The sequence below is a fragment of the Chiroxiphia lanceolata genome, chromosome W, assembly GCF_009829145.1.
Source record: "Chiroxiphia lanceolata isolate bChiLan1 chromosome W, bChiLan1.pri, whole genome shotgun sequence".
Lineage (NCBI taxonomy): Eukaryota > Metazoa > Chordata > Aves > Passeriformes > Pipridae > Chiroxiphia > Chiroxiphia lanceolata.
The window spans coordinates 12,921,743-12,947,359 of record NC_045670.1 but is presented as its reverse complement, the minus strand read 5'-3'; the positions used below and the strand labels follow the sequence as shown (position 1 = coordinate 12,947,359).

At 43.4% G+C, this 25,617-nt stretch overlaps 1 protein-coding gene across 4 annotated transcripts in view; it reads right to left on the bottom strand.

The window, feature by feature from the left end:
• Positions 1–25,617, bottom strand: part of LOC116780046 (protein FAM219A-like) — a 132,464-nt gene that overhangs the window by 58,616 nt on the left and 48,231 nt on the right. For 2 of the 4 annotated variants that reach the window (XM_032674555.1, XM_032674556.1), the window contains exon 2: positions 20,228–20,327. In XM_032674555.1, coding sequence (XP_032530446.1) covers positions 20,228–20,327 — 100 coding nt within the window. The remainder of the gene's footprint in view (positions 1–20,227; positions 20,328–25,617) is intronic. The other 2 variants (XM_032674557.1, XM_032674558.1) reach the window with 1 other exon arrangement.

The window sequence follows — 25,617 nt, the reverse complement described above, 5'->3', positions numbered from 1 at the left end:
TGCTGTGATAAACTGAGAAAATGATTCAGGTTAATTAAAACAAAAACAGTGTAAGGTCAATATGACCTGGAGAGAGAAAAGAAAAACAAATCGTAAAACTTAATTGGACCCCTATAAAGACATAAAACAAGTTACCTCCCTTTTACCTTGTGTAAGATTTATAGTGAAAGAATTTCATTTAGTTAGCTAGATAATAGTACCTTTCTTAAAAATTTATAACTTTGTATAGGTAACAAGCAACCATCTGTTGAATGTCTGACTTGACAATATATTATGGATACTTATAGATAATATTCTTGTTTAAGAAAAACATCTGTTGAATGTCTGACTTAACAATGTGTAATATGTATACTTATGTATAATGAATATTCATGAATTAACTGGAAATAAAGGTAGAACAACTGTCTTCTTTGGGTGTGACAGGCGTTGGGAGTTGTTGAAACCCCTGCCTGATCACCCAGCGCTGAATTTTCTTTTGTCATATAATAAATTCTAATTGGAAATCACCTCCTGACTCTGGGTTTCTATTTCTCACAAACTTGGTGACTTTGCCCGATGTGATACCCTTTGTGTTCTGGCAGATATTTAGTGCCTGGGTGTTATAATCTGCTAAAATATTGGAGAAAGAATTTTTATATTCGAATGTTCCCTTGAGCAAAATTAAAACTCATGCAAGTTAACTGCTGATGCCAAAACTGTTTTTATTAATTGCTAAGAGATGCGAAGAGAAAGAGGAAAAAATAAGAAAAGGTTAGAAAATGCTAAGATTACTTTTTAGAAGCATAGAAAAAGATTACCACCAAGAACTACCTATTCGTCCAAGCTGACTTGAAAAGGAAGGAAATAATAAAACAGAGGGTGCAAACCACATTAAAAGGAACCACACAAGGAAAGCCTTCCAACACAGGTGACCTATACCAGAAATTAAAAGACAAACTAGGAGAAGATTGGCAACTCCCAGGTTATGGAACTAACCTATATATTGATCTAATGGAGCATATTATTCAAACCTTAAATTTACCTAAGTGCTGGATTTGTAGTGGACCTTTGATGACAGAAGAGTGGCCCTGGAAAGGTACTGGTCTCACTCCATGGGAAATTTTGAAATGGAATCACTCCCAGAAAGCATCAGAATCTAGGCCCCAAGGTTGGATTTTAATTTCTGACGTAGTTGGGCAAGAATGCATTGAACGGAGAGGTAGGGAAACATATAAAACTAAAGTAGGAGAGTCCCCATGCCTATCAGTGAAAATAATCAATACCACAGGAGAATATTGGTGGTCAAAAGAACCATTAGGATATTGGACTAACAATATGACTGCAGATTGTACTTGGCATGATGAAGCTCAAAGCTGGTGGTGTAATGAAACAAATTTGAAAAACCCTTTTGAAAGCATAAAAGAATTAAAAATATATTGGGACCAAGCAGGTAGTACCGATTTAGAATGGGTAGCTCCAGAAGGATTATTTTGGATATGTGGAAAGCGAGCATATACACAGCTCCCTAAAGACTGGAGACGAGTCTGTACACTAGGTATAATCCAACCAGGGTTCTTCTTACTGCCCCACAAAAAGGGTATGAATTTAGGTGTACCCTTGTATGGTGATCATGGAACTATACGCCAAGAAAAAAGGGATGACATTGGAGGAACCCAAAAGTGGTACGATGATGAATGGCCTCCTGAACGAATCATTGCTACTTATGGACCAGCTACTTGGGCCCAAGATGGGACCTGGGGTTATCGAACCCCCATATGCATGCTAAATAGAATTATACGCCTTCAGGCAGTCATGGAAATAGTAACCAATAAGACAATTCAAACTCTGGATCTAATCACAAACCAGCAATCAAAAACTCGAGCAACTGTGTACCAGAATAGGCTTGCCTTAGATTATCTGTTAGCTGAGGAAGGGGGTGTGTGTGGTAAATTCAACACCTCAGATTGTTGTTTACAAATTGATGATAATAGACAGGCAGTTATGGATATCGCAAAGGATATCAGAAAACTGACTCGTGTACCTGTACAAAAATGGAACTCCATGCTCGACAGTCAATGGTGGGATAACTTGTTAGGAACAGCTTGGTGGAAGAAAGTAGGATTCTTTTTATTATGCGCGTTGGCCAGTATAATATTTTTACCATGTTTAATCCCTTGTTTCATTAGATTGATAGTTTCTGTAGTACAAGGAATGCAAATATCAACAATGCCGATAGATCCAAAGACGGTTCAAAGTGCCAAAGTACTATTAGTCATCAGAACTCCACCTTCCCGAGATGAAGAAAATGTCAAATTAATAATGTCCAGATTAGAGCAAAAAACTCGAATCAATAATTTTATAGAAAGAGAGGAGGGATTGTGATAAACTGAGAAAATGATTCGAGTTAATTAAAAGAAAAACAGTGTAAGGTCAATATGACCTGAAGAGAGAAAAGAAAAACAAATCGTAAAACTTAATTGGGCCCCTATAAAGAGATAAAACAAGTTAACCCCCTTTTACCTTGTGTAGGATTTATAGTGAAGGAATTTTGTTTAGTTAACTAGATAATAGCACCTTTCTTAAAATTTATAACTTTGTATAGATAACAAGCAAACATCTACTGAATGTCTGATTTGACAATATATTATGGATGCTTATAGATAACATTCTTGTTAAGAAAAACATCTGTTGAATGTCTGACTTAACAATGTGCAATGTTTATGCTTATATATAATGAATATTCATGAAGTAGCTGGAAATAAATGTAGAACTACTGTCTTCTTTGGGTGTGACAGGCGTTTGCGATGGATGAAAAGACAGAATGGGAGAGATATGTGGCCTGGAAAAGCATTAATGGAATCTGAATGGACTTTTTACTCACTGATTAATCCACCCAGCAGACTGGTAGTTTTTCCCCAGTTTGCTGTTGTGTGCTTATGAACCCTTGTACACCCCAGTTTACTGTCAAAATTTATAGATCCTGCTGTACCTCCATATTGTCCCTATTTCTCCCTCAGGCTTCCCCTTTGAAAGCTGTTTATCTCTTCTTCTCCTCTGTTTTCCCGTGCCTCTGTTACTGATTAGCTGTAGCTATCACAGTGCAGAGGGAGCTACCATTAGTCAGTTCCCTCTGATACTCGAGAGTTCCACCCATCTTTCCCCTGTCCCCCTACCACATCTTTCCCTAAGCTGTCAATCTCTTGCACCTCCCTAGCTTAGCATCCACCCCTCAAACCGCGGTTTTTTAAACCCTTGTTTCCCTTGAATAAACTGGCATTGCAGCACGAGACCTCAACTGCGTCCGAACCCTAATTGCAGTGCCCGGTCCCATTTCCCCTATCCCAGCGGACCGAGGCAGGCGTTGGGAGTTGTTGAAGCCCCTCCCTGATCACCCAGCTCTGAATTTGCTTTTATCATATAATAAATTCTAATTGGAAATCACCCGACTGGGTTTCTATTTCTCACAACCCAAACCTGTTTAGCAAGTATTCCTAAACTGACACTCCCGAAACAAAGCAAAGACATCATAGCCATCGATAGCCCAGACAATAACCCTGTCCCTGACTGCAGAGCAGAGACTGTTTCAGTCAAGGGGAGAGTCAGTTGACAGCAGATTTTTCCTAAAAGCAACTCTATTACAGCTATATCCACAGGCAACCCAGAAAACAGATAGCCCTATATGGATGAGACAATGGCCTTTCCTTAGGACAGAGCTGCTGCACTTACATACACTAATTGAGGAACAACTAAACACAGCCTCTCTGTTAACAAAAAACCCTTCACAAAATTATCAGTCTCTTGAAGCTAGGGAAGAATGGATTTTCGTGTTTTTTGCCCCTGTCTCGGAGTGGGAAAAAAGTGGAGCTTTCGAAAACCAGGATTTTACAACTTACTTTTTGGTTAAAGAAAAAGGTAAAAAACCCTTTTTGCAAAACTGCCTTTGCAAAGGAAGAGATAACATGTTACCCCTCAAACATAATAGCAATGGTTTGTTGCTTAGTAACTGAGTGGAGACAGACTTTATCGTCTACTGCCCTGTCCCTGTCAAAACTTTCCTACTAACTTTTTGGTTGGAGAAAAGGGTAGTTTTGCCTTTTGGTGAGGGGGAGGGCAAACAAACCCCTCTTATCCCTCCCTCAGAATCTCCCTACCTACATGATATGGGGGAGGGAAAACAAAGCAGCTGGCTGAACTGCCCCCTGCACAGCCCGGTTCCGCAGTCACAGTGTCTTAATCCTACTTTTTCATCAGTTCCTCAGTAGCTTTGTTTGAATTGTTAAAGATAAAGGTTGTTATAAGTTGTTAAAGTTATTAAATTCTCAAATACATCCACATAGATGCAATTATTGCAACAATGTTGTTCAAGTAACGAGTTTAGAGTTTCAAACATCCTCACTGTTTGTTAATGAATACATTCGAACATTCTCAAAATATTTGTTATCATATAAAAGTGTACATAATATCAACAAAAATGCAAAAATAGCTATTTGTAAGTCCCAACTGCCTAAGAGACGGAATTAAAACTGATTATGATTGCCCTAACCAATATCATTCAAGAAATGGGACTGCAAAGCACTCCAGAAAAAACTCAACAGACCCAACCATAGAACAAATCTCCGACAGAGAGTGGACTACACAGCAAAGGATCATCCCTAAACCTTCAACTTGGAAGTAAAAAACACTATAACATGAAATGACTTGTTGCTATTGCTTCAAAGTATTAACCAACTTTGACCAATCCTGGACATAACTACAGAAAAACTGTAGATTCACATCTACTCCTGCCCATTTTCCATCAAAAGCTGACTGAACCGTTATTGACATGTTTGCTAAGCTTGTTGTTAAAGTTAGAGGATGTCTGTAGGAGACGGATGGACGAGACCCTGAGACCATCTACATTCCAGCAACCAAAGACAACTTGGACTAGCTTCTTGGGGAGGACACCGGATTTCAGGCTGCATTAGCAGACTACCATGGTGATATTTCCATTCACTTTCCAAAACACAAACTCTGGGCAGAAATAGGGAATCTACCTCTGATGGCCACGTGTCGTTGCAGGCCACAACCAGTAACAGGTGTCACTGTATTTACCGATGCATCTGGACGGTCAAAAAAGGTTGCTGTGACATGGATAAATCCTGTCACAGGACAATGGGACAATCAAGTACAGATCTTAGACCAAGGTTCTGTACAAGTTTTAGAACTTGCTGATATCCGTATGGCATTTGAGTTGTTTTGTGATCAGCCTATGAATATTGTTACTGATTCATGCTATGCTGCAGGGTTGGTTTCCCGTCTTGAAGCCTCCTTCCTTCGAGATGTCACTAATCCTCATTTATTTGCAGAAATACGCACCATATGATTCCTTGCTAATCACAGGAAATTTGACTTTTACATAATGCACATCCATTGACACACAGAACTTACAGGACCCATAGTGGAAGGCAATCAAAGAGCCGATGCCGCCACTATGATAGCTACAGTCTCCAAAACCCTAGAGCAGGCCAAACTTTCCCACCAATTATTTCATCAAAATGCACTCTCATTAAAGAGACAGTTCCAAATTACAATGAATCAGGCTAGAGATATAATCATGTCATGTTCTGACTGTCAGCAAACTGCCTCAATGCCATCTAAGGAAGAGGTTAATCCCCAGGGCATAACAACCAATGAAATTTGGCAGATGGACATCATACACATAGCTGAATTCGGTAGGCTAAAATATGTCCATGTCACAGTAGACACACATTCCAAATACATTAATGCAAGAGTACACACTGGAGAAAAAGCAAAGGACGTTATCAGACACTGGTTTAGTTGCTTTGCAATTTTGGGAATTCCAAAAACCATAAAAACAGACAATAGTCCTGCATATTGTTCTGCAAAAGTTAAAACATTTCTCATAGTGAAACAGGAGGCTAGGCCCAAAAGAGTTAACTAAGAAATTTGGACCTGCAAACAAGTTGCTAACATCCAAAACGATCTGTGCTCGTTCTGTTCTACTTACTGCACCAAAGCTTCAGAGAATAGTACAAGAACATGTAATAGGCCTAGAAGCAATAAATTAGAAATATAACAGGATCAGGTAGACATTTGAATAGGAGAAATAGACCTGGAGCCAGGGCTTCTTCCAAGCTTCAGTGAGCGGATCAAGAACAATGGAAGAGAAGGAAGGTCAAGCTGAGGAAGATGAGTTTAAGCCCCCAGACCCACCAAAATTGAGGGCCAAGAGAAGCACCGCCCCAAGCCCCGCCTGAGCTCCACCTATACTCCGCCTATTATTAATATGCATAGATAGATGTTGTAATCACTTGAATATGCATTTAATCACATCTGAAGATTGTATAAAAATGCTGATTTTGTGTGAAGCCTTCGAGCAAGTTTGTCCAGTGCGAGCTGGCTTGCTCCCAACGTTGAATAAACAAATACCTTGCTGCTTAAAGATAAAAAGTCTCTGAGCAGTTTCTTGGACTGATTTTTTGGATTCAATAGATTGGGAAGTATTCCATTCCACAGGCATACCACACTCACCCACAGGACAAGTAATCGTAGAAAGGCCACACCGCACATCGAAGGGAATGCTTCAGACAAAAAAGAGGGAAGTCAGTATATAGCCCCCAGGAACGCCCTTGGAAAGCATCATATGTCCTAAATTTCTTAAATCATGATGACACAGATCATAGCAGGTATGAACGCCAATACAAAAATCAGATACTTTCATCTCCCAAACCACCAGTCATGATTAAAGATTTAATATCTGGGCAATGGTCAGGACCAGTAGATCTCATAACCTGGGGGAGGGGATATGCCTGTGTATCCACAGGTACTAAACTACAATGGATCCCTTCTAGATGTGTCAGGCCTTATATTAGCTGTCACTCACAGCAGAAGCAATCAACAAAAGCAGTAAATGAAGAAACTGGAATCAAAGAAACATAACTAATAACCACTACCAAACCCAAATTACATGATTTAAATAGAGGCACAATAAAAGGTTTAAGCATGCATGTGTGAGGAGAGAATGAAAAGGTGGTCACCTAATTATTAATGAGAAAGTTGTGTGGATGTATGCATGTGTGTGAACTCAAAGCACCTTATGCCAGAGATGTCTCAAATAAAATACACTCATACAACAACACTACCTCAGCCACAGCAAATACATTCAAACACTACATCCATAACCTAACACATTTCCCCTTAAAATAAAAGTGATGCTTCTACCCAGTTACACAAAAACACCCTCAGATAAAAAGTCTTACATATTTATAAACTCCGAATAATTGAAGGTTATACAGTTAATAAAGTTATGAATATTGCACGGTTAAGAAGGTTGCACAAGCTAATAAAGTTATTATCAGTTTTAATAAAGGTCTCACCATGTAAGGCCCTGGTTAATATAGTAATTAAAATAAGTTTGTCTATGTTAAGAAATGTTTAAGAAAAAGGTTTAAAAATTGTTCTGTAACTTGTTATAATTATAATAAGGAAAGGAGAATTGTAGCAGTTCTTATTACAGGAAGAATGCTGCAAGGCATTATGGGACTTGTAGTTCCTTCGGTACTCTATCACACATGCGCAGTGAAGTGCTCTAATGTCATTGGTTGAGAGGTCACGTGTGGGTGAACAGCAGGATTATGAAACCTGGAGAGAACAGCTTTAGAAACGGGTCCATTACAGCGGCAGCTTCCCGGGACCGAGCGAAGCAGAAAAGCAACTACTTGCATTTTTATTGTACGGGTTTTCCCTGAGTTATGTACTTCCCCCAGTCCACACAGCCCCCCCATTCGGAACCATGTTGTCCCCCTCCCCAATCGCGGACTCCACGTCTGCACAAGCATGATAGGCTGTCTCATCCACCTCTCCCCAATCCCTGGTTCTGTTACTGGAACACGGTCCTCCTGTATCCCCCATTGGTCAGTAGGGACCTCAAGCCGCTCCCTTTCCCCCGGACCTTGGTCCAATCATGTTCCTCCTTCTAGCCCTCTCCCCCGAGCCCATATAAGCTGCTGGAACTTCGAAATAAAGATCTTTTTGCCTTGGAATCCAGAGAAGAAACTTGGCCGCTCTCTCCTCCTGCCAAAAGAGGACTGCGCGGCTGAGTTCTTCTCTGGGAAACCTCTAGCGGGGAGTCCACAATCAGGCTCTGTTAGTCACCTGTTACAGTTTGATCCGTGTATTTAAACTGCTGTCTGTTCTTAATAAACTGATTCAGTTATTGCACTCATGTAGTAACTGGGTTCGTGCCCATACAAGTGCTACAGACTAATTAGCATGAGAAGTGAGAGATATAACTAGCAAGTGAGGGTTTGAGTACTAATTAATGAAAAATCTATGCAAATTGTAACCAATGAATGCTGATGCCTTTGTTTGTTAAAATGTATAAATAGTGTAAAGTTTTGATGATCAGGGAGCCAGCCTTTTGGGGGTTACCACCCAGCTCCCTCCTTTGTGCAAATTAGAATAAAAATGGAAATACCTTGCCTCAGTGTGCAAATTGGAGCTGCACACCAGTTAATGAATCCAACAGGATCAGTTACAGGATCAGACTGGCCTGCTTAGAGCTTTATTCAGTCAAATTTTGAAAATCTCCAAGGATGGAGATGACACAACCTCCCTGGGAAAAGTTTTCCAGTGTTTTACTATCCTCATGGTGAAATAGGTTTTCCTTAACGTGATTAAGGTGAGAAAACAAACAAGTTGGAAATGAAGCACCCACTAGATGCTACAGACAATTTACTGCCAACTCAGCCATATTGATACCATTCCTCACTAGCACAGAGGAGGTTTCATATGAAGTCTTTCCACTCATTTTATAACTCTCCAGATTATCCTGGTCATCTCCCATCTGACAGTCATTACTAGGTAAATGCAGACAACTGGCACTGTCTTTTTCCTCTTCTTTCTTGCCCTTTTCCCTTTCTCCCTCTGCCTTGCCCTGAAGCAGAGGAGATTACCAACCATATGAAGTTCAACAAGGGGAAGTGCCAGATTGTGTACCATGGATGGGGCAACCCCAGATCTACATACAGACTGGGAAATGAGATGCTGGAAAGCAGTGCCACTGAAAAGGGTCCTGGGGGGTCCTGGTCAATGGCAAGTTGACTATGAGTCAGCAGTGCCCTGGCAGCCAGGAAGGCCAACCGTGTCCTGGGGTGCATCAGGCCAAGCATAGCCAGCCAGTCAAGGGAGGTGATTGTCCCGCTCTACTCTTCACTGGTGCGGCCTCACCTTGACTATTGTGGCAGTTTTGGTCACCACAATATAAGAAAGATAATAAGCTATTAGAGACCGTCCAAAGGAGGGCAACAAAGATGGTGAAGGGCCTTGAGGGGAAGCTGTATGAGGAGCGTCTGAGGTAATTTGATCTGTTCAGCCCGGAGAAGAGGAGACTGAGGGGACACTTCATTGCAGTCTACAACTTCCTTGTGAGGGGAAGAGGAGGGGCAGACACTGATCTCTCTGGTGACCAGTGGCAGAACCAGAGGGAATGGCCTGAAGTTGTGTCAGGGGAGGTTTAGGTTAGATATTAGAAAGATGTTCTTCACCCAGAGGGTCATTGGACACTGGAACAGGCTCCCCAGGGAAGTGGTCACAGCACCAAGCCTGACAGAGTTCAAGAAGCGTTTGGATGATACTCTCAGGCACATGATGTGACTCTTGGGGATGGTCCTGTGCAGGGCTGAGAGTTGGACTCAATGATCCTTGTGGGTCCCTTCCAACTCAGCATATTCTGTGATTCTGCGATTCTGTGGTTACAGTCTGGTTCTAGGTCAGATGAATGTCCTGGAGACCCCTTTGAGATGCTTCAATTTATTTAGTCAATGAGACCCAAAGCAGCCATAGCCTTTTCTATTGTGACCATGACACCACTTTCTAGGGAGGTGGAAACTCCCAGGTACCTATGAATTGCAGTTAGAAAGAAGAACATTGGCAACAAAGGAGCCAAGATCACCCCCTTGTGTTACTGATCATCCTCTTTCAATGAAGTATAGCAAAACTGAAAAAACTCAAGCCAAATCCAAGAGCTATTGTGTCTTGTAGCTCTTCTGCACATAAGCAGAAGTGAGTCAGCTATGTGATCTGGGAAGCACTAAAAACATAACATCTGCCTGAACAGAATATCTATGTCAAAGTTTTGTTTTCACATTTTGCAATTGCTTCTTGCCCTGCCCCACAGGTCGGAGGCTGCATAAAACCACATTTCAGCCTGGTAGTTAAAGAATTCAGTCAGAAAAAGGAATTGAACTTGAGTCTTCCATGTTCTGTCTGAAAGTCTATAGTTAAAAAAGGCACAGCTGTTTTGCGACTTGAGCCTTGCAAATTTTATAGCCAAAATCACCTTGAAAATTACATGTGAATTTTGTGAATAGTGTTGAAATAACCTGTAGGAAGCATGTCCAAGGTACGGGGGATGTACCGGGGCAGGGCAGCCCAAGAGAGCTGAAAATAGTGCTAGGGTTTGCTAGAGACTTTAAGCCAAGATACCTGTTGGTTGGTTTTTGTGGGTTTTTTTAACTGTAAGCAAAACCTGAAAATCTTCATTTTAAAAAGTGACCTCCACTCTGGACTTAAACTACCCATGCCTGACAGTATCACTTTAAAAAATAAATATGCTAGCCTTGTTCAAGACATATTTTTAGCAGTGTCAAATACTGCTTCTCAGATCAACTTATACAAAGTACAATTGTCTCACTTTTACTATTTATCTTTTCTCCCAAATTGCTAGTCCTACAACCAATATTTAAAATAAACCATATAAAAGTCATTCTTTTTTCTGCTCTTACTTTCAGGATGGGTAGTGATGGGGGATCTGAGAGAGGCTGTATTCTGGCATGGCATGGCTGGTGTTACTTGGGAGCTCGGTTGCAGTGAAGAGGCTACCAGCTGCCTGCAGCTCTGAAACACATGGTGTGATTAAACTCTCTTCTTATAGCCAACTCACTGTTTACTCATGGCAGAGAGCACTTTTAATCTTGTGAATTTCAGACGAACTAGACAGGAGAACTGCATAATTCCTTTAAGAGACATCAACACCTGATGTCTTGATTGTACCAGTTTCATAGCAGAAAGCAAAGAAGAGGGTATTGTTTTTTGGAAACAGCAGAGATTATCTTGCATTCAGAGCAGAAGGCAGAAAAACTTGAAGTTACAGCAAACAACATCATAGGGTTGGATTTATGGTAGAATTGCCTTAAAACCCCAATTCTGTCCTGGTAGTTATGAATCATTGTTATATCCCTTGTGCAATAAGTAATAGAGTGAACTTTGCCATTGAACTTTGTTAAGTACCGCTTTTAGCACATCATATTTCAATAAAACCACTTTTGCTGATACCTTTGACAGTGGTTCTTCAAGCAGTCTAAATCACCAGTTGGTGACAAATTGACATAGCAGGATCCTGAATCAGGATTCATGACAAAACTGAAACCAATGGACATGATGAAGTCTGTGCTAACTGGGAAAAAAATATGCTTAGTTTTTTGCTGCTTCTGCTTCTATCCTACTTCTCCACCGTTTAATGTGGTACATCTCCCTAACTGACACATTAAGAACTAGCTACATCACTTGCTGTACCTGGCACACTGGGGCTCTGCTGTGCACAACTGGGTATAATGCTGTGTCATGGTTTAACTCCAGACAGCAACTAGGTACCATGCAGCAACTCACTCACTCCCCCCTCCCCTCCCTCCCCAGTGGGATGTGGAGGAGAATCAGAAAAAAAGTAAAACTCGTGAATTGAGATAAGTACAGTTTAATAATTGAAATAAAGTAAAATATAACATTAATTATAATAGTAATAACTGTAATGAAAAGGCTGCTGAACTCCAACGAATTGCTCCGTTCCAGTTTGTCTTAATGACTTTACTGTTTATCTGAGCCTGTCAGCTACAGTGTTTAATTCACCTCTTCCTGCTTGCCCCTATATTTCTGCCCCTATATTTCTCCTCTAACTTATCTGCAGTAATATGCCTGTCACAACTGTTTTCGCTTCCCCTAAGTGCCATGTCTACACGTCTTTTAAATACCTTCAGGGATGGTAATTCAACCATTTCCCTGGGCAGCCTGTTCCAATGCTTGATAACCCTTTCAGTGAGGAAATTTTTCCTAATATACAGTCTAAACCTCCCCTGGCACCACTTGAGAGAAGAGATGGACCCCCATCTCGCTACAACCTCCTTTCAGGTAGAGAGCGATAAGGTCTCCCCCAGACCTCCTTTTCTTCAGCTCCCAAGCTCCCTTAGCTGTTCCTTATAAGTCTTGTTCTCCAGATCCTTCACCAGTTTCATTGCCCTTCTTTGGACATACTCCACCTCTTGTAGTGAGGATGAAAAACTGAACACAGTATTCGAAGTGCAGCCTCACCAGTGCCAAGTACAGGGGGACAATCACTTCCCTAGTCTTGCTGGCCACGCTATTTCCAATACAATTCAGGATGCCATTGGCCTTCTTAGCCACATGGGCACACTGCCGGTTCATTTTCAGCCAACTGTCAAACAACAGCCCCAGGTCCTTTTCTGTGGGACAGTTTTCCAGCCACTCTTCCCCAAACCTGTAGTGTTGCTTGGGGTTGCTGTGACCCAAGTGCAGGATCTAACACTTTGCCTTGTTGAATATCATACAACTGGCCTTGGCCCATCAATCCAGCCTGTCCAGATTCCTCCATAAAGCCTTCCTACCCTCAAGCAGATCAACACTCCCACTCAACTTGGTGTTATCTGCAAACTTACTAAAGGTGCACTCAATCCCCTTGTCCAGATCATTGATAGATATTAAACAAGATTGGCCCCAATACTGAGCCCTGAGGAACATCACTTGTGACTGGCCACCAGCTGGATTTACCTCCATTCACCACAACTCTTTGGGTTCGGTCATCCAGCCAGTTTTTTACCCAGCAAAGAGTATGCCCATTCAAGCCATGAGCAGCCAGTTTCTCCAGAAGAATGCTGTGGGAAAGAGTGTCAGAGGTCTGTTTACCTAAAGTCCAGGTAAACAACATCCACAGCCTTTCCCTCATCCACAAAGTGGGTCACCTTGTCATAAAAGGAGATCAGGTTGGTCAAGCAGGAGTTGCTCTTTCTAAGCCCATGCTGACTGAGCCTGACCACCTGGTTGTCCTGTATGTGCTACATGATGGTACTCAAGATGATCTGCTTCATAACCTTCCCCGGCACCAAGGTCAGACTGACAGGCCTGTAGTTCCCCAGATCCTTCTTCCGACCCTTCTTTTAGATGGGCATCACATTTACTAACCTCCAGTCAACTGGGATCTCCCCAGTTAGCCAGGACTGCTGGTAAATGATTGAAAGGGGCTTTGGTGAGCACTTCTGCCAGCTCCCTTAGTACTCTTGGATGGATCCCATCTGGCCCCATAGACTTATGTGTGTCTAAGTGGCACAGCAGGTCACTGAGCATTTCCCCTTAGATTGAAGAGGCTTCATTCTGCTTCCTGCCTCTGTCCTCCAGCTCAGGGGGCTGGGTACCCCAAGAACAACTAATCTTACTCCTAAAGACTGAGGCAAAGAAGGCATTAAATATCTCAGCCTTTTCCTCATCCTTTGTCACTGTTTCCTCATTCATCGATTAAAGGATGGAGATTCTCCTTAGCCCTCCTTTTCTTGTGAATGTATTTATAGAAACAATTTTTAATTGTCTGTTACTGTAGTGGTTCAATTACGTTATTGTTGGGCTTTCTCCCTGCATAATCTAATGACATCTTTGTAGTCCTCCTGAATTGCCTGTCCCTTCTTCCACAAAGGTCATAAACTCTCTTCCCTCCCTCCTGTGTTTCAATCAAAGCTCTATGTTCAGACAGGCCAGTCTTCTTCCCTGCAGGTGCATCTTTTGGCACGACAACCTGCTCCCGCGCCTTTAGGATTTCCTGCTTGAGGAATATCCAGCCTTCCTGGACTCGATTGCCCTTCAGGACTGCCTCCCAAAGGATTCTGTCAACCAGGCCCCTAAAAAGGCCAAAGTCTGCCCTCCAAAAGTCCAAGGTAGCAGTTCTGTTGACCCCCCTCCTTACTTCCTGGAGAACTGAAAACTTTATTATTTCATGATCACTATGCCCAAGACAGCCTCTGACCATCACATCACCCACCAGTCCTTCTCTGTTTGCAAACAACAGTTCCAGTGGGGCTCCTTCCCTAGTGACCAGCTGTCACAGAGTTATCTTCCACACATTCCAGGAGCCTCCAAGACTGTTTCCTCTCCGCTGTATTGTATTTCCATCAGACATCTGGTAGGTTGAAGTCCCCAATGAGAACAAGGGGTAGTGATTGTGAGACTCCTCCCAGCTGCTTATAGAATATTTCTGTCACCAGTAGGCCTGGTATCATGTAGACCAAACTGTGATCAAAAAAACCCAAATTCTGCTGGTGACACCAGACATGGAGCCAGGTATTGATCAGCTGACTCTTTCCGTTTCTTCTCACATAATTTCCTGTAACTGGAAGGATAGACGAAAAAAATACTTGTGCTCCTCATCCCTTAATCAGTTGTCTGAGAGCCCTGAACTCTTTTGGTTGCCCTTGGACTTCTTATTGAAACTTTGTCATTGCTGTTATGCTGAAATTTTCTTTGCCAACTCTTGATTTTTGTGTCAAAGTCATTAATGAACATATAAATGAAATGGCTGTTGGAAAACTCCATTAGCAATGTTCTTTCTTCTGATACTTTCTCCTTCAACACTCCCTGATGCATTTGAGTTCCTGGGCTTCTCAATCTCCTGACTCTGCTTAAGGTCTTAGTTTATAAAACTTATTTTTGTTATAGATCTACCTCAAACTCCCTTTTCATTTAATTTGCATGAATTGAACTTATTGGCCCTGAATCAAAAACTATTGCCTATGATCAGGTCTTCTATAATATCTTCATGACTTACCAAAGCCAAGTCTAAAATAATACCATTTCCTGCCGTGTTAGTGAATCTTTGGAGGATATTTTTATTGCCTAGAAATACAAGAATATCTCACCAATTATACTCTCCAACCCGATTCCTGATGTACCTCTCTAATAACATTACAGAACTCTTTTGGCAGTGAAAAAGGATCCTGGTGGTATGTGGCATGATGGAAGTGATCATCATGGCTGGGCTTCGCGAACGAAGATTTGGGAAGGCTTTATCCACATTTGTTACAGGCACGTTGGTGACTTATGAGGTCAATACGTGACAGACATATCCGGTTGCAAAAGGCACAACAGAAAGACTCCTTAGATGAAGTATTCAGCAAGACACGGTTCTTCCTGCGTTGCCTTTTCTCCTCGAGAGAGATCCTGCGTGTGTTCTCAAAGGCTTCCGCTGCGTTATAGATGCTGTGTCTCCAAGCCTCCCGATTTGAGGCCAGAGTGGACCAATTATGGTGATCAATATGGCCAAGGCTGAGATGTTGTTTCAGGGAGTCCTTGAATCTTTTCTTCGGGGCTCCTCTCTTGCGGCAGCCAGTGGCAAGTTCACCATAGAGCAAGATCTTAGGGAGGCGGTGGTCCTTCATCCTTGAGACGTGCCCTGCCCATCGCAGCTGTGTTCTCATCAGCATGGCCTCTACACTTGTGACTGCTGCTTGCTCAAGAACAGATGTATTGGTCACATAATCTGACCAGTGGATGTTTAAGATTGTACGGAGGCAGCGCTGATGGAAGCGTTCTAGGAGACGCAGGTGGTGGCGGTAGATGACCCATGATTCGGAACCATACAAGAGAGTAGACAACACTATGGCTTTGTAAACACTGATCTTGGTGCTTTTCTTCAAGTGTTTATTACGCCATACTCTTTTGTGGAGTTTTCCGAAAGCACTGTATGCCTTTGCCAACCTGTTGTCTATCTCCCTGTCAATCTTGCCATCCGAGGAGATGAGGCTACCTAGGTAATTAAACTGCTGGACTGATTTGAGCTCTGATTCGCCAATGGTGATATGGGGATGATGGAAGACTTCCTGAGGTGCAGGTTGATGGAGAACTTCTGTCTTCTTTAGGCTGACTTCCAGCCCGAAGAGCTCAGCAGCATCTGCAAAGCAGGATGTTAAACGTTGCAGAGCTGCTTCTGTGTGGGCAACAAGGGCGGCATCATCAGCATAAAGCAGCTCCCGGACAAGATGGTTTAGGGTCTTGGTGTGGGCCTTCAGACGCCTTAGATTGAACACGCTTCCATCAGTACGATATCGAATGTAGATACCGTCCTGATCGTCGAGGTCTGCTGTGGCCCTTTGGAGCATCATGCTAAAAAAGATTGTGAATAAGGTAGGAGCAAGAACGCAGCCTTGTTTCACGCCATTCTTAATTAAAAAGGGCTCAGAAAGTGTGTTGCCATACCTGACTTGGCCGTGCTGATCCTCATGAAGTGAGATGATCATTTTAAGGAACTTGGGGGGACAACCTAAACGTTCCAAAATCTGCCACAGACCTTTTCTGCTCACAGTATCGAAAGCCTTGGTGAGGTCGACAAAGGTTACATAAAGACCTTTGTTCTGTTCCCTACATTTCTCTTGCAGTTGTCTGAGAACAAATACCATGTCTGCGGTGCTTCTGTTGGCTCTGAAACCACACTGACTTTCAGGTAGGATCCCTTCTGCTATAGTGGGTATTAGTCTGTTCAAGAGTATTCTTGCCAGGATTTTGCCAGCAATGGAGAGCAGAGTAATACCACGGTAGTTTGAGCAGTCAGATTTAATACCTTTCTTCTTATACAAATTGATGATGACAGCATCACGAAGGTCTGATGGTAGTTCACCGAGCTCCCAGCAGCGCACCACAAACTCGTGAAATTTGGTGGGGAGTGCAAGGCCCCCATGTTTCCAGACTTCAGGTGGAATTCCATCAACCCCAGCTGCCTTGCCGATTTTTACCTGCTGTATGGCCTTGAGGGTTTCTTCTAAAGTGGGGGCTGTATCCAATTCATACTTTACTGGTTGTTGTGTGATGGACTGAATTGCTGAGTCTTGGACCACACGGTTGGTACTGAAAAGAGTTTGAAAGTGTTCAGACCATCGATTCAGAATGGAGGTTTTATCTGTTAGAAGCGTTTGGCCATCAGCACTGAGTAGAGGGCTTTGTACCTGGTATGTAGGCCCGTATGCTGTCTTCAAGGCTTCATAGAAACCTTTGTGATCACCCATATCTGCGCATAATTGAGTTTTTACAGCTAGATCGATCCACCACTTGTTCTGGATGTCACGGAGTTTCTGCTGGAGCTTGCTGCATGCGAGACGAAAGGCTGTTTTTCTTGCGTGACAGGATGGCAGTGCAAGGTGTGCTTGGTGGGCGGTTCTCTTCTTCCTCAACAAGTCCTGGATTTCTTGATTGTTTTCGTCAAACCAGTCCTTGTTCTTCTTGAGGGAGAACCCTAAGGATTCTTCGGAGGATTGCAGAATGCTGTTTTTAATATGCTACCAGGTAGTTTCAGGAGAGGAATCTGCAGAAACTGTGGAACGGTTTTCAAGCCTAGTTTGAAGGTTTGCCTGGAATCTCTCTCTTACTGTGGCTGATTGGAGATTGTTAACTTGGAGTTTTCTCCTTGTGATGTTGCCCATTTTGGGTTTGAATTTAAGATTGAAGCTGAGTTTGCAGCGCACAAGCCGCTGGTCTGTCTGGCATTCTGCACTGGGCATCACGCGGGTATGGAGGACATCGCGAACATCTCTCCGTCGCACCAGGACATAATCGATGAGATGCCAATGCTTAGATCTGGGGTGCATCCAGGTTGTCTTCAGACTATCTTTCTGCTGAAAGATAGTATTAGTGATGGTGAGCTGTTGCTCTGCACAGAATTCTAGCAGGAGTCGACCATTGTCGTTGCAGTTACCAACACCATGTTTGCCTAATATTCCTTTCCAGGCATCAAAATTCTTACCTACTCTGGCGTTGAAATCACCAAGGATAATGATCTTATCATCTGCGGGCACTTTTTGGGTAAGGTGGCGCAGGTCAGCATAAAATTTGTCCTTTTCGGCAGGGTCAGCTTGGAGAGTTGGGGCATATATACTAAAGAGGACGACGTGTTGGTTGTTGTGGAGTGGAAGGTGTAGGGAGATAATGCGGTCAGAGTGACCTGTTGGCAGATTTTCGAGTTTGGGAAGAATAGAGTTTTTGATCATGAAGCCGACACCTGAGAGATGTTTTTCGGTTCTGGGCTTACCTGACCAGAAGAGTGTGTAACCAGCACCATGTTCTCTGAGGCTATAAGCTGGGTGTTAAGAGGCCTGTGAGATAGGAGGATGCTCCTGTCCTCATGCCCACGACTCACAATCACCCATTGTGGAACTCCCCGCCCTGAGGGAGGTACTGGGCATTCCTACCTGAACCTGAGGCTATATAATCTTGGGGTCTTGGGACTTCTGGTACCACTTGTGGGATCCAGAGGAGGACCAGAACCTTGACCGGACTGTGACCACCACTCTCGACCGGACTGCAACCATCACTCTTTACCAGACTGCGACCATCACTCACACCAACAGGTTTTTCCTCTCCTTTTACTTTTGGACTCAGGGGACCACGTGAGGCTCAGCATGGGGGCCAATGAACACCATTCTGTTCATGCCCCAGGGTGCCGGGTTATACATCTGGGTTTTTGTGGGATAAAACCAATTGTTCGTCTGTATAACTGTATTTATTGTATTATTTTTATTAAATTGTAATTCTGATTTATAATCTCCTCCCTAGTCAGTCTTCCAGCAAGATCTTGCTTATTCAACCACTTTCTTTGCTGTCCATGGGTCTACTCTGTGACATTGCTTTCTGCACTGCCATGACCGGATTAGTCTGATTATTTAATTTACCACATACTCAGGCAGAGCCTTGGACTTTACAAGCCAACACCAGTGTTTGCAGTAGTACTGCAGGTCCTTAGGTAAAACGTATCAGAGAACATCTCTTCATAATCATACACCAATGCCCAAACTTTCCCAAATCTTCAAACCTTATCTGTTTGCTGACCTTCCCTGTCATTCATTTGGTAGGGGCCAGAGCTATTCTACATAACATCTGGGAACCCACTTCTTTCAGAGCCTTACCCAGCATGGCATAGAATGGTTTGGGTTGGAAGGGACCTTTAAAGGTCATCTAGTCCAACTCCCCTGAAATGAGCAGGGACATCTTCAAATAGGCCAGGTTGCTCAGAGCCCTGTCCAATCTGACCTTGAATGTTTCAAGGGATGGGGTATCTATAACCTCTCTGGGCAACCTGTTCCAGTGGTTCACCACCTTCATCATAAAAAAAAATTGTCCTTATATCTAGTCTGAATCTATCCTCTTCTAGTGTAAAACCATTATCCCTTGTTCTGTTGCTAAAGACCCTATTAAAAACTCTGTCCACATCTTTCTTATAAGTCCCCTTTAAGTATTGAAAGACTGCAATAAGGTCTCCCCAGAGCCTTTTGTTCTCTAGGCTAAACAACCCCAACTCTCTCAGCCTTTCTTCATGGGAGAGGTGTTCCAACCCTGTGACCATTTTTGTGGCACTCTTCTGGACCTGCTCCAACAGATCAACCTCAACCAGCTCCAGCAGCATCCTGCCAATGTCATTTGTTCTGATGAGAAGCACAACCAGGGGATTGCTTCCCGCTCCTATATGAATTTTTCCAGACTTAGATTCCCATTTTTTTATCCATGCTCTGAGCAAAATGTACACTATTTCTTTGATCCATCCCTTGTCAGGTCCTTGAGTCTGTGTGGCACAATAGTGGCTCAGATTTTGGAGGCAGGGCGGTCATGTGTGGATTGCTGTCCTCTTGTAAGCATTCCCCTGTGAGGAAGCAGACTATTGTGCTAATATGATGATTCTGCTTCCAGAACTTCAAAAATATTGCTCAGAAATAGCATGAGTATTTCTATGTGAACCTTTACAAACCCTCCAGCTTACAGTAACACTGCTCTATCTTTTCCTGGTAGTGCAAGTCCTTTCCCTTTTGTTTGCAGTTATCCTGTCTTCTCTTTTTTTTACAGTCCCTCTATATTATCTTCATTCTTTTCCTATCTAATACTTGATCTTAGCTTGATAAAAATCTGTAGGTTTAAAGAGCTATGTCTTCCTTTCAAGGCATAGTTTCCTTCCTTTACCGCAGCCCAAGATAAAGTGCACATTTGTGGGTCAGTTCCCTGAGCAAAAGAATCACACTGATAAACTGCTCTGGAGTCATCTGAGCTGAGCTGGCATGCTCAGCCACATACATGAAGATCTACATATGATCCCACAAGCATCTCACCATATTTCAGACCTTGGATTCAGCCTTTTCACTCTCCATCAACAAAGACTCACCTAATTTCACTTGAAGTAGGGACGGCTTATAGTTCATGGCTACAGTCTCTCCCTCTCTTGTACCACAATCTCTGTCCAAAAGAGATGCAGCTGTTGAATCCTGTTAAGAAAGAAAATGAAACAAAACAGAATGGTTTAGCTAAAAGTTCTGCAGTCTCTTCTCTATCTGTTAGGTGAGTCCATTCCCATCCGCATTCAGAGGGAACAGACAACATGCCAGTGTTTTGAATGTCCGAAACTTAGGGGCAAAACATAGAACTTTGGAAGCATGTTTAGTATGCTAACAGTACCTCTGCAAACACCAAATTTAAACATCTGACTTATATGATGGATGATACTGGGAATATAATATGGAGGGTGGGTCACCAGTTGAAATTCCGTCTGCTCTGGCTGTAGTCCAAAACAATTTTCATGTGATGACTCTTCGGGGTGTTGTATGAAATGCATTTACAGTTGTCCCAAATGTCAAGAAGGGCAAGAAGGAGGACTCTGGAAACTACAGGCCTGTCAGTCTCACTTCAACGCCTCTTAAAGTAATGGAGAAGATTATTCTGATAGGTATTGAAAAACACCTGGAGGACAACACAGTCATCAGTCACAGCCAGTGACTTCATGAGAGGAAAGTTCTGCTTGTCGAACCTGATTTCCTTCTACAACAGGGTAACCCACCTGGTTGATCAAGGGAAGCCAGTTGATGTAATCTTTTTGGATTTCAGTAAAGCTTTCCATACTGTCTCTCACAGGATCCTTCTGGACAAAATGTCCAGCACACAGCTGTATAACCATGTTATGCAATGGGTGAGCAACTGGCTCACGGGTCAAGCACAGAGGGTAATAGTGAATGGGGTAACATCAGGCTGGCAACCAGTCACTAGTGGGATTCCACAGGGTTTCATCCTAGGCCCAGTGCTCTTCAACATCATAAATGACTTGGATGCAGGACTCAAAGGAATGCTGAGTAAGTTTGCAGACGACACTAAATTGGGAGGAACTGTTGACTCCCTCGAGGGCAGAGAAACCGTGCAGAGAGACCTCGACAAATTAGAGAGATGGGCAATCATCATATGAAGTTTAACAAGGGCAAGTGCCGGATTTTGCACCTGGGACAGGGCAACCCTCCTTGTGTGTATTGAAATGAGAGAGGGTGTCCTTTCTAAGTGACTTAGGAAATCAGAAGTTTTAGCTTAGATAAAAATTGTGTACTAATCAACTAAGAGATTTGCTTTCTTGGCATAGTAGTTGTCTTTTCTTTTAGGACTACAATTAGTTTCAGGATGTAGAATGTAGATGAAACATGGGAACTAACAGAGAGTGTACCGTATGCCCACCTGCAAGAAATTAGCTTACATACCTCAGAAAACTTGATCAATAAGAGATTGTTCTGTTAAGAATGAATTCAACTGAAGATTGTTTAAGCTAATGGGAAATTCTAGTTATCTTTAACCAATTATGAATATATGTGTCTTAGTTGGTCCTAGAACAATTAGTTTAGGGGTTAGACGTCAACTGGATCAATCATAGATGCTAGGAGGCCTGCCAAGCGAAAAAAAAAGACTCTGCGAAGATGACTGCCCCCCCCCCCCCAAGAAATGGGATGCGAGATGGCAATCTTGGTCCATGAATGAACTCCAAAATGATATTTGACCCCAAAATCATGACATAATCAGGGGTTGGGTGTGAAGACGGGGTCTTTCAGGTATCACTGTATTTATATTCCAAAATTTGTGTTGATTCTTTAATTCATGTATGGTGATTCTACCCTCATGAATCCCCAGCTGACATATTAAAGAAATGTGCAATCCAATGATTTTTGGTCATTGAGTTTAATTTTTGTTTCAGTATAGACTGGGGAACGAGAGGATGGACAACAGTGCTGCGGAAAAGGACCTTGGGGTCCTGGTCAGTGGCAAGTTGAATATGAGTCCGCTGTGCCCTGGCAGTCAGGAGGGCCAATTGTGTCCTGGGGTGCATCAGGCAAGGCATCGCCAGCCGGTCAAGGGAGGTGATTGTCCCTCTCTACTCTGCACTGGTGCAGCCTCACCTTGAATATTGTGTGCAGTTTTGGGTACCACAATATAAAAAAGACATTAAGCTATTAGAGAGCTGTATTGGCTTTCTGCCACCAGGTTTTGGTAGCAGGGGGGCTACAGGGGTGGTTTCTGTGAGAAGCTGCTGGAAGCTTCCCCCACGTCCAGTAGAGCCAATGCCAGCTGGCTTCAGGACAGACTGAAGCCAAGGCCAAGACAATCAGGAATGATAGTAACACCTCTGTGATAACATATTTAAGAAGGAGAAAAAAAGTTGCACAGATGAAAATTGCAACCAGAGAAGAGCAGAGTGAGAACCTGTGAACAACAATGCAGACCAAGGTCAGTGGAGAAGGAGGGGGAGAAGGTACTCCAGGTGCTGGAGATGAGGTTCCCCTGTAGCCCTCAGTGAAGACCATAGTGAAGCCGGCTGTCCCCTTGCAGTCCATGGAGGACCATAGGAGTGCAGACATTCACCTGCAACCCATGGAGAAGACCCATGCTGGAGCAGGTAGCCCAAAGGAGGCTGTGACCCTGTGGGAGACCCATGATGGAGCTGGGTCCTGGCAGGGACCAGCTGACCTGTGGGGAGAGGAGCCCACACTGGAGCAGGTTTTCCTGGTAGGACTTGTGGCCCTGTGGGGGACCTATGCTGGAGCAGTCTGTATCTGAAGGACTGCACCCCATGGAGAAGTGACCCACTGTCATGGGTTGACCCTGGCTGGATACCAGGTACCAACTAAATCCACTCTCTCACTCTCCCTCTGCAATTGGACAGAGATGAGAGAAAAAAACCAGCTAAGGATTCATGAGTTAACAGCTGGGAGAGGTCAGTTACTGATTACCTTCACAGGCAAAACAGACTCAAAGTGGGGATAGTATTTAAATTTATTACTAACAGGATAAGAGACAAAGTGTGAGAAATAAAGCAGTCTTAAAAACACCCTTCCCCCACCTCTCCTTCCTTCCATGTTCTCCCTCCTCCCCCCCAGCAATGCAGGGGGACAGGGAATGGGGGTTATGGTCAGTTGTTGTTTCTGTCTCTGCTCAGGGAGAGGAGTCCTTCCCCTGCTCCTGTGGGGTCCCTCCCACAGGACACAGTCCTTGATGGACCTCTCAGGCGTGAGTCCATTCCTCAGGCAGCAGTTCTTCCCAAACTGCTGTCCTATGGGTCACTCCTCCATGGGGTGCAGTCCTTCATGAATGAGCTGTACCACCATGGGTCCCCCACAGGGGCCACAAGTCCTACCCAGGAAAAACCTACTCCAGAGTGGGCTTCCCTTTCCACAGGCTGCAGGTGTATGTCAGGACCCTGCTCCATCCTGGGCCTCCCACGGGGTCACAGCTTCCTTCACGCATCCACCTGCTCCAGCATGGGCTTCTCCATGGGCTGCAGGGGGACAGCCTGCTCCACCATGGTCTTCACCATGGACCACAGGGGCCACAGCTCCGGCGCCTGCAGCACTCCTCCCCCTCCTTCTGCACTGACCTTGGTGTCTACCTTGTTGTTCCCGTGTTCTACCTTGTTCCCATGTTCTTCCCTTTCTGGAATTCTTTCTGCGCCAGAACCTTCTGTTCTTAAATATGTTATCACAGAGGCGTTGCTATTACTCCTGATTGGTTTGGCCTTGGCCAGTGGCAGGAAGTCCATCCTGAAGCCGGCTGGCATTGGCTCCACTGGACAGGGAAAACTTCTAGCAGCTTCTAACAGAAACCACCCCTGTAGCCCCCCCCGCTACCATAACCCAGCCACAGAAACCCACTACAACAATATAATGCTAAAAATCTACTAGTAGAGTATAATATAACATAAAATAGTATAGTGCACTGTAAGAAAGCAATTATTGAAGCAGTTATATTAAAGCTAGCAAAAAGAAATAATCATTAAGTAGAGATTTGATGTAACTCACCCATACCAACGCTCATGGTGAAACAAGAAACTAGGCCCAAAAGAATTAACTGAGATCTGGGCCTGCTAAGAAGCCCCCCTAACATCTAATCGGTCTGTGTCACCATGGTTAGTTCTGTACTGCTTACTGGACCAAAACTTAGAAGAATGCTAGAGGCAATATTCAATAGGCCTATGATGCCGTAAGGTCCATTTGTTTTTTTCTTATTTTTCTAATTTTATAAGCTTTATAAGTAGTTAAGTAGTAAAAGTAGGTTTTAGAAACAGCAGCCCTTATTCCTCACCCTTTAGCACAGTAGTTACACATTCCTCAACCCTCTTACCCCATTCTATGTTCCCCATATCAATCCTACCCCTGAATTCCAGTAGAAAATGTTTAGTCTCTTGTCAAGGCAAGGCCTATGCTGTTTAGAGAACACTCATATCTTGGCCTGAACCACAGAACATGGTCAGAAACCAGGTGACCGTGTACCCTTTGTGCCCTGAAGAAGATGAAGATGATGAAGAAAAGCCCCCAGACCCAATTCCCAGGGGATGGGCCAGGGGGTGGACCAGGGCAAAAGCTACGGGATGGACAAAACTTGGATTGGTCAGGCAGTATTATAAATTGTAACATCTCAGGCACAGAAGGGGCGCGCATCTTGTGATCTTTATGCCTAGGCACAAATTAAACTCTTTTCTTATCTCATCCTCAATTAACTGCTCCGGAGTTTTTTCCTCAGCTCCTATTAGGCATCACCTAGAGGTAATAATTAGGATACAGTAAGATAAGGTAGACATTTGAATAGAAGAAATAGGCCTGGAGCCAGGGCTTTCTCCAAACTTCACTGAGTTGGTCGAGAACAATGGAAAGGTAAAGAGTTCAAGGCTGATGAAGAGGAGGGAAGACCCCAGACTCATGTGAGGAAGACCTGAAACCCCTACCAGAATTGAGTGCCAAGAGAAACTCCACCTGAACTCTGCCTATACTCCGCCTGTTATTAATATGTATAGATAGATGTTGTAATCATATGAATACGCATTTAATCATATATGAAAAATGTATTAAACCCCCTGATTTTGTGTGAAGACTTTGATCAAGTTCTCTGTGGTGCGAACCATGCTTGCTCCTGACTGTGGGCAAATAAATACCTTTGCTGCTCAAAAGATCCAAAAGTCTCTGAGCAGTTCTTTAAACTGGATTTTTTGAATTCAGTGGGAAGATCTCTTTCTCTCAACCTCAAGGAGTAACCTTGAGGGGTGTCCCCAGCCCAAGGGAGGAATGTCCACACATACACCCCAAGAAGGGTTATGTCAGAACCTGACTGCATGGAAGGGGACTGACCTTTAATAGTATAAAGTGATTGACTGCTAGTCACACATTTACAGGTCAGCTCCCAGCTTATCTGTCAAATCAGACTTCAAAAATCTGGGTGTGTATTTGAAGTCTGGTGAACCAGGATGGTTTTAGCATA